The sequence below is a fragment of the Micropterus salmoides genome, unplaced genomic scaffold (genome assembly GCF_014851395.1).
Source record: "Micropterus salmoides isolate LMB-PRFRI ecotype aquatic unplaced genomic scaffold, ASM1485139v1 Ms_hic_scaffold_9, whole genome shotgun sequence".
NCBI lineage: Eukaryota > Metazoa > Chordata > Actinopteri > Centrarchiformes > Centrarchidae > Micropterus > Micropterus salmoides.
The window spans coordinates 23,861,965-23,871,900 of record NW_024044681.1 but is presented as its reverse complement, the minus strand read 5'-3'; the positions used below and the strand labels follow the sequence as shown (position 1 = coordinate 23,871,900).

Here is a 9,936-nt window from a genome sequence, read left to right as displayed (position 1 = left end):
GGCAGACATAAATAGAGACACAAGCTCACTATTTCCACCAAACATACCTCAGCCTATGCCACTCTGTTTACTAGAGATCTTCTGTTTTCTTTCTCTCTGCGCAGGCTAAGTGTGTTCTGTTTGAAGGGCTGAGGAACACAAAGAAATAAATGGAGTCACCGTCAGAGAAAAATGTTGCTTGTGCTTTCTAAAAAGTAATGCTGTGTCTCTGTATTAATACTCTCAGGAAATACATTGCATTTAAAAGCTATGTGCAATATCTGTTTCTGCTAGTAAACAACTGTATGTTTACACCTAGGCTTAGCCATGTCCATTTCTTATTTCATGTATGTTTACTCATTGAGTTTATGTTTACTTTCTGCAATATTTTTATGATGTGTTATAAATAAATAAACAGCATGTGTATAAAAAACCTGTCTGTTTTTTTAAATATAAAAGGAAATATTCTTTCTGTCTATGAAAGGAAGGCTGTAGGCCCACCTCTGCAAAACAGAGAGAAGAAAGGAAAACATAAACAGTACTGATATTGACAATATTGACGTTTCATGTCTATAGTAATACATAAACGTTTTTTAACTCACACGTCCCTTTGTGAAAAGGACAAGAATCATTGCATGGTGCTGTCTAAAATTATTGGCAAAACACATACATCACTTGCACATGCATCCCTTGCATAGAGCTAAAGAGCTCCTCAAAAACCCATATACAATTATGAATGATTCCATATATTTCCTTTATGGCCACCAGAAGTTTGGCTGTAGGCTATTTAAAACAAATAGAAGGCTAGTTTTACTCCATAAAACATAAAATAATTAATTTTATTCCATACACTCTATTATTTTGTAGTTTGTCTGATAAGGTAGGGCTTATTAACTATTGATAAAGCTATTATTTACAACATATAAGTCATTTACAAATATTTATGCAGCTAATAACGTTCTCTGTAGTTATAAATGTTAATAAGTGCAGCTAATCTCCTAGAGTCCTATTGTTTTTGTTCTCATTCTTCTTCTTATTATTATTTTTCTCCACTAAAACTGTTTGTGCAGCAAAAATTGCTGGACAAAAACTCACCAAAATTGTCAGGTGTATTGGAAGTTCCACCTACTACTCAGGCTAAAGAAATGACGCTCATTGTCCTCATGGTGATGCTATAACAATCAACTTTATGTTTTTACAATTATCTCAAAAACAGCTTTTCTTAGAGTAAATATTATTTGATCATTTTAATCTCTGCATTCTTTTGCACTTTTGCAACTTTTTCTCACAAAAAAACATGCCTTGCAGTTTTGTGACCTGCTTGGTCCCGAACTGAAGGCATTATTCATTTTCCAACAATGAATTGAATTTTGGCAGCCTAAACGTGCTTAATAAATCTCAAAACTTTGCACAAAATTCAAACGTGGTAAAATTTTACATCTCATATGGTTGTCACACATGTCTGCTATACCTACTAGTAAGTGGCCTACTGTGTCTGTGGTGTAGCCCCTGCAGCATGAGGCCTGGCATATTCTTGCTGAAATAAGCATGGATGTCCCGGGAACAGACGTCACCTTGATGGCAACATACTGTATGTCTCTAAAATCCCAATAATTCCCTTTGCCTAAGTACCTTTACACACATGCAACCCACCCATGCCTTGGTATGGTATGGGGGCACTGATGTACCATTTTACCATCACAGATGCTGGCTTTTGCACCTTTGGCTGATAACAATCTGGATGTTGTTTTTTTTTTTTTTTTTTTCCTTTTTTGGGATGAAGAACTAAATGTCTGTTTCTCCCGAAAACAAGCTGAAATGTGGACTCAAGAAGTACACCCAAGCCCATGTAGCTATATTTATAACAGAAGCATGATGGTTTCTTAGGCAGTGCCACCTGAGGGCTTGAAGGTCACGCACATTCAACAGTGGTTTCCATTTGTATGTTCAAGACGTCCTCTTTGTTTTGGAACCGACAGAGTTGTCTTTCGTCGAATTGGACAACCACGGTGAAGTTAGTTTTAAGTTGGATATTCGAGAGACATTCACCCAGGATCCGGTGAGGGCTTCTTATTCAGTCACCCACAGTCAGGCAAGTGAAACACACCTCTTCATATTAGATTTCAGTACTTGTTTTATTTTATATAAATATTTGTTAATATTTTATTGGAGAAAATTGGTTTGGAGTCCATGAATCACATGACATGGAAGCTATTTAAAAAATACTCAAATCTCATATGAAGAGGTGTGTCTGATTCGCCTAGTGTAGTTCTACAAGTCGGCATTGGAGTCGGTAGGTCACATGACATGGAAGCTATTGAAAAAAAGCATTATTTTCCATAAATAATTAATAAATATTAATATAAAATAAAACAAGTAGGCCTACTCAAATCTAAAATAAAGAGGTGTGTCTGATTTGCACAGTGTAGCTCTACAGTTCGGCGTTGGTTTGATGTCTTTGGATCACATGACATAGAAGCTATTGAAATAAATGATGATATTCCCATAGCACTATTTTAACAATTGTAATTTATTGATGGTCCCTAAGCTGACCCCCAGTGGTTAAAAGCGAGCTGTCAGAGGTGAGCTAACCGCATTTATACTGCCGACACTGGGTGGCTGAATAAGAAGCCGTCACCGGATCCTGGGTGAATGGCTGTCGAATATCCAACTTGAAACTAACTTCACCGCGGTATTGGACCGGTAAACTACTGCAAAGCATGTGAAATGAATTGTGATTTTGTGAATTAGTTAGATAACGTTAGCTTGACTGTAAAAACAGGCTGTATTTTAGCTGTGAAGGTAATAATGTTGCTCTGTGTGATGTGTGTGCAAAGACAGTGAAATACTTTGGCAACACCGCAAACTTCGCTAAACATCTGAGATTAAGTCTGTCACAATAATAGGATGATGTTATGAAGCGGCAGTTCTGAACAGGATATTTTTTATTATAATTTAAGAAGACGACAGTAGTTTGATGTCTTGTCATTATGCAGCTATTATTTTGAAATGGTAAGGCTACAGCGTAAACCTTATTTCTCTCATAAATACAGAAACGGGAGAGGGAGGTCACATTAAACTAGAAATAAAAGATGTAAAAAGTATTGGTATGGGATCGGTATCGGCAATACCAGCCAGGGTATTACTTGGTATTGCATCGTATAGGAATTAAGTGGTATCGCACATCACTATGGGCCGTTTAGCCGATCAGAAATTAAAATGTGTTGTTTCCGGGTGAATTCCGTGATCCCGCTGCAAGCATGTTCGTGACAAGGCAACATGGATGCGCGTGCACACACGGAGTGGCAGTTGGAAGCGCAAGAACCGATGAATGCGGCAACTGGATGATTTTATGATTCCTGGACAAAATCACTTGCCTGCAGCTAGTGACAGCGGCTGATGTTGGGGAGTACAGCCAAATTCGTGCTAAATTATTATTGATGATGCAGTGAAAAACTCTCCAACCTCTTTGCAACCAGAAGCTTTGGCTTTTTTTGCCAGTGGTGAACAAAGTACCATAGGCCTATTCAGATCCTTTAAAAAATTGAAAGTACCAATACCTCACTGTAAAAATACTCAAATACTGCTTTGAAAAAGTTAAGTAAAAGTATGTAAGTATTGTGTATTAATCACACAATATTTCCCTTAAAGATGTGATGAAGTAGAAGTAGAAAGTGGCATGAAAAGAAAATACTCAAGTTCAGTACAAATACCTTGTGTACTTAAGTACAGTACTACTTTGTTACTGTCCACCACTGGGCTTAGCTTTGGCTACCTGAAATTAAGGAAAGGACTAGAGATGTTTTTCTATATTTGGGCTCTGGACAGAGCGCTTTCATCCATCATGATGGTGAAAATTGCTGACCTTGAGCCACAGGGCCTCAAGTGGGAGCCCCCTACCCCTGTCATCAAGAAATTAAAATGTGCAACAAATACAAAATTACCCACACAAAACACCATTCGTAAGCTGAAATGTGTAGCCTACTCACACACACAGCTTGGCATGCGTAGGGTAAGTTCTGCCATCCTTCTGTAGGCCTGTGTGTACAGCACTTTTAGTTTTGATACATTTCTGTTTTTGAAATACAAGTATATGTAAAAATGGTCTTTTATCAGATTTACCTATTGTTATCATTTCTATTAGTGCAGGTCAATCATGAACTATAGGTAAAATTTAACTGCTAGTAACTTAAGAGAATTGGCTTTGGCAGAGGGGCCGCTGCTGCAAATATTTGAGTGGCTCCTCCTCTAACACGTGCTATCTCACTCCAAACTTTTGATAAATCTTGAGAGCCCTGCATAAACCATCTGGTGGCAACTGACAACTAAAAACAAGCTACAGCCACAATTATGGTACTTTGGACAGTATATTTACTGTTGCCTTATTGGTGTATTAATTGGATTTAACACCAGTGTTTTCTCACTATTTGTTATCTGTGTTGTAAATAGCTGGACAGATTAAATAAATTAAGTTTTATGCATATTTTGAAAACTGTAAGTCTATACAGTACGTTTTGAGGTAATTATATTGAATTACAAGTTATATTTGGAGCAAAAAAAAGTTTTTTAAAAATACTACAAAATTTTTTATTTATTATGATATGCATCTGTTTTACAAAACAATTAACGAATGAACAATAATTGGTCACTTTAGTTTGTCGTTTTGACGCTGAATGTTTTTCTCAGGGAGGTGGGGGGTTGTGGGTGTGTGTGTGAACCTTTATACAGTCTATGGTGGGAACACTGACCTACTTTCACTGGAAAGGGTGGTCTGGGGAAGCAGTGTGTGTATGTGTAACGTTATGCTCTGGTATGGCGAGAGCACTAAGGGAACAGGGATTAAGAGGCAACAGAAATATACTCCACTCTTGATTGCGTGACTCATGACACACTAACAAAGGAATAAAATATATGGTTCGCTTTCAATCTTATTAATAATACTTTATTATTATTATAATAATATTCTATGGCTCTGAGAGAATTAGTGTACATCTGTATCTATCTATCTATCTATGGTGATAAATTGTTGTGGATCATCAGTTCAGTCTGGCAGACTAGAAATAAACCTCACCACATCAGTAAAACAGCGTCCTGCACGCTATTGGTGGCCAAATGTCATGCATAGTCACATGACATGAGTAATTGCATTAGGCGGCGTGGTGAGCCAATGGCGTGGCCCATCACCTGACCGCTATTTGAATATTGATGCTCCCTCAGCCGTCACATTGGTGCGCCTTCCTGGTGTTGTTGTGTGAGATTGCCTGCTTTGGGCCATCACCACAGTGAGAGATTTCTATCACCAGACCCGGCGACCAAAATGTCCTCACTGCTGAAGCCGTTTTCGGTGTGTGAGGGGCCGTGCGACAGCTGCTGTGTCAGGAGAGGATGTCCGAGCTCGGCTCCCCATCAGCAGCTTCCATCCCGGCGTCTGGCCGCCGCGGCGGGGCTTGGATTTCTGCCGACACACCAGCGGTCATCCGCGGCGAGGAGAAATCTGGCGGCCGCTGCCGTCGGAGGGAGGAAAATCACGCATCCTGGAAAGGCCATCCTTGCAGGTTGATTTTGCAACGCAAATATTCATCCCGCAGATGTCACCCTCACAGTCGCCCATTGCTTTGTGCGCAGCACATCCTAACGTTAATCTGTCTGTCGCACATTAAGGCCATGCAGAACTGGGTCAAAACGCACCCATCCAGCAGTGATGCTACAGCAGTTGCTTGATGTAGTTGTTTATTTATTACGGCACACATTTTATTCATTTAAATAAACCTAAAAACAAAGACGTTGAAAGGTTCATCCTGACTACAGAGTAGAGACGGGTATATTCAGTAGTCCACTGCTATTATTCCAACTCAGTACAGACGCTGCTGTGTAATCACATTAGCATTTAATTAAAACACAAGATCTAGCATCAGCCACCTCATCTGTTTTATACTGAAATAGAAATGCTGGTAAGTCCTCTCAGAACATTCAAGAACAGTCATGCAGAGTGAGTCAACAAATCCCGTGTTTCTCTCCTTTCCTGCCTCTCACTCAGGTGGCATTGCAGGAGGAATCGAGATCTGTATTACCTTCCCTACAGAGTATGTCAAGACCCAGCTGCAGCTAGACGAGAGAGCCAACCCGCCACGATACAGAGGGATCGGTAGGTCACTGGGACATGTATGACTGCTGACAGACTGCAGGTTTGTGTGCCAGTCTTCTGCTGGGTTACTCACTCCTGGATGCTGTGTGTGTGTGCACGCGTGTGTTCAGGTGACTGTGTGAAGCTGACCGTGCAGGATCACGGGCTCAGAGGATTGTATCGAGGTCTCAGCTCTCTGCTCTATGGATCAATACCCAAGTCTGCAGTGAGGTGAAGATGCACACACATGATATAAAGTTGCCTGTAGAAAAGCACATTTGGTTCATAGCATTACAGGGTTTTAAACTTAAGTTAGCAGCTGACTGATTTCAAAGCAGTGACTTAGCATTTCTTGGTACTTAAATTAAAGGCAGCAACATGTGTAGAGTAGGAATTAATGATTATTTTCATTATCAGTTAATCTGCAGATTATTTTCAAATTAATGACTAATTGTTTGTTCTACAAAACATAAAAAAAACAGTGAAAAGTGGCTCATGGAGCTCAAAATGATCTCAAATGTCATGTTTTGTCCTACCAGCTATCCCAAACCTGATTGCCATTCTCACATTTGAGAAACTGGAACAGTTATCAAGACAGATCAACATGTGGAGCTGTGTTATTCTTACATTTGTCACCTTCCCATCTTCCACAGGTTCGGCACGTTTGAGATGCTCAGCAACCCAATGCGAGACCCCACGGGACGGCTAGACAACACGCGGAGCCTCGTGTGTGGTTTAGGAGCAGGCATAGCAGAGGCCATCGTGGTTGTCTGCCCCATGGAGACACTCAAGGTCTGTGAAGCTGCATGCTATTTCCTCTACTGTGGGAAGCTCTTTCCACATCGGTTTTTCTCAACAAATCACCTGAAAGAACAGACTGATTAAATGGTTCTTTCCTCATCCTTCAGGTGAAGATGATCCATGACCAGTGTTCCCTCAGACCTCGCTACAGAGGCTTCTTTCACGGAGTCAGTGAGATTATCAGAGAACAGGGTAAGGGAGCAGGATGACTCAGCATAGTGGAAACAAGTGGCTCTTATATCAATACACTCGTTAACACACAAAGACTTCATATACATAGGAGTATTTGAGTCGAGAGTCTCTAACTACAAATATGCATATGTGTGGTTTGCGCTCCATAATCAAACATGTTGGACTCATTTAGGTGTGAGGGGGACGTATCAAGGTCTGACAGCCACTGTGCTGAAACAAGGAACCAATCAGGCCATCCGATTCTATGTGATGAACTTGCTGCGCAATTGGTACAAAGGTGAGAAAGCCTACAGCAAAAAATCCAAAGTCTCTGTCCTTACTTGACCAGTATTTTTCCTGTCCTTTTAATTGATGCATTTCCCTCCTATTTCCTGTCATTCTCCATGAATCCAACATTTGGATTCTGCCTCTTAGGTGACGACCCCAGGCGAGAAATGCACCCAATTGTCACGGCGATGTTTGGAGCGACGGCGGGAGCTGCCAGCGTCTTTGGAAACACACCTCTGGATGTGGTGAAAACCAGGATGCAGGTAGGAAAACACACCCTGTGATGGTATTATGACTATCATCAGATCTGCCATTTATATGACACTTTTTTTTTTTTTTTGTAGGGTTTGGAGGCCCACCGCTACAAAAACACAGTGGATTGCGCCTTCCAGATCTTGAAGCACGAAGGACCACAGGCGTGAGTAACCCTGCTGTTTCAGTTTTTCACCCCTGAAGACAAACCGTCTAACCTCATCTTATCTTGTCCTTCGTGCAGTTTCTACAAAGGAACAGTCCCCAGGCTTGGCCGCGTGTGCTTGGATGTGGCCATAGTCTTCGTCATCTATGAGGAGGTTGTCAAACTACTCAACAATGTGTGGAAGACCCAGTAGACAGACCAGACCAAGGTCCAGAAGGAAGCACAGATCAGTGCCTCATGCTACGCACAACTGAACACCTCTATTCTCCTTCATACTAGCTCTTTGCGTTGCCCTGAGCTGATGACTCTTCATTAGGACCAGTTTCCACTATGTTACATGTCAACAAGTAAACGACTTGCAGGACGTATCCTAAACACAATGATGAAAAAAGGGGGAGGGAGATTGGTTGTACAAAACAAAAATACTTAGTAATCAAGAGGGATCACGTGATTTAGAAGAAAAGGCAAAAGTCAAAGGAGGTAAGGAAACAATGTTATTCTGTGTGTTTGATCAAACTTGTAGACTCAGTTTCTTGAGTCTTATTACCGGAAACATTAGTGTATTTAGAGAAGAAAGATTACTAACCAAAGGCTGAAATTAGAGGGGGGAGGAAAAGAAACAAATTACTTGAGTAGGTAAAAGGGATATTGCGTATGTCTGATGTTTTAGCTTTCTATGACTGTTGTTACCGTACATGTTGTAGAGTGAACACTTTGTACTGAAACCATAAACGTGTCTTCTGATTCTCTGAGTACTTATCTATACTGAGCGAAGAACAGAGATGCTACCGGACAAAAACAAACGTCCATGCAGCACGTCAACACATCTGGGCGTTGGACATCATTGCTTCCTTGACTGTGCTCGTGGCGTCGTCACACTACAACATTCACAGTGTTATCCTCGCTCTCTTGGTGATGATTGTGCATTTTATGGCTGCTGCTGACTATACAAGATTACGGCTGCATGAATCTTGATGTAGCATCTGTCCTGTTTATACGCTGAAAGTGGCTCACAGCACTTATTGTAGGAAACAAATCCACATGTAGCACAGTCTTCACACGCAGTCTTACGAGTACAATAGAAGTTAGTGAGTTCTTTGTTGCCATTCTGGGAAAATTCCTACCATATCAACATCAGACAAGTTCCCGAGACTTTCAGTTGGAGGGCGAGTTCTCTACAGCTGCATGTGAAGGCTTTATTTAGGAACATTTGACCAGTAATGCTTTGATCAGACAGTCAGGCCGCTATTTCCAAGATGGTGCTTGTGTGCAGTCTAAAATACAAAAGTGATTTCACTTCTATTCAACATGTCCAACTATGTAAGCCATATGACTTCAATGCGCTTGAGCCTTCAGTGATTTTCTTGCGTGCTTATTGATTCAGTCATCCAACACTGTCCTCGTGTCAGATATTTCCACTTGAATATTCTTTGTCGTCTCCAGCCAACCTGCTTCATAAGCTTTTTGTACGCAGACTGATGAAATCGTTTATTAGCCATGTTTGAATGCACTCATTCTTCTCCAGTAAAGTGTTTACACACGTTGAACGACATCACGGGGACAGTAGATATGTCAGAGGCTCGATAACGTAACAAGTGACTAGTGTTTCAGCAAGGCCCAGGTTTTGATCGATCTAGTTGCACCACACAGCCTTGCACAGAAGCCTTTTACTCCTTTTTGCCAAACTATTTAAGTTGACTTTCTAATGTTTTATCCCTGATAGGAGCAAATCTTTATTACACATTAAACCAAGAGCGGCAGCATATTGCTTAATCTTTGTCTGTCATTTTGTTTTCATTCAGTCAAGGCACATTTTTACTATATGGACTCTTAAAGTGTTAATGTTTTGCAGCTTTTCATAAACAGCATGCATACCTCACTGTACAGCATATCAGATTTGGTGCGCTCACTCACTTTCAGAAGGTCCTGCAGACTGAATGATTAATTTGTGTTGAGGAAAAGCTGAAATGTGTTGGTATGACATCATAAGTGATATTGTTATAAAACATCAGTGCTCCAAGTAAAATCTACATGATGAGGAAACCACTTGAATAAACATTTAAACATAACCTGCTTTCACTGGTTTCAATTGTGATTAATAAACCCGATATGTATGACTCTGGAAATTTGTTCAGACATCTGTAATACTATAGGG

General features: G+C 40.5%; 1 protein-coding gene across 1 annotated transcript; it reads left to right on the top strand.

Annotated features, from left to right (window-relative positions):
* The first annotated feature begins 5,210 nt into the window (after positions 1-5,210).
* slc25a1a (solute carrier family 25 member 1a) lies at positions 5,211-9,846 on the top strand. The gene is made up of 9 exons (XM_038708418.1): positions 5,211-5,534; positions 6,017-6,124; positions 6,235-6,334; positions 6,757-6,895; positions 7,012-7,096; positions 7,269-7,373; positions 7,511-7,626; positions 7,708-7,781; positions 7,860-9,846. Exons 1-9 carry the CDS (start codon positions 5,297-5,299, stop codon positions 7,972-7,974), a joined length of 1,080 nt encoding a protein of 359 aa, XP_038564346.1. The 5' UTR covers positions 5,211-5,296; the 3' UTR covers positions 7,975-9,846.
* Positions 9,847-9,936: the final 90 nt, after the last annotated feature.

What these genes read in the sequence shown, in the direction of transcription:
- slc25a1a (XM_038708418.1), top strand. Translation starts at nt 5,297, where the DNA reads ATGTCCTCACTGCTGAAGCCGTTTTCGGTGTGTGAGGGGCCGTGCGAC. An exon ending in TGGAAAGGCCATCCTTGCAG is followed by an intron (nt 5,535 to 6,016) that starts GTTGATTTTGCA and finishes CCTCTCACTCAG; the next exon opens with GTGGCATTGCAGGAGGAATC. An exon ending in GCCCCATGGAGACACTCAAG is followed by an intron (nt 6,896 to 7,011) that starts GTCTGTGAAGCT and finishes CTCATCCTTCAG; the next exon opens with GTGAAGATGATCCATGACCA.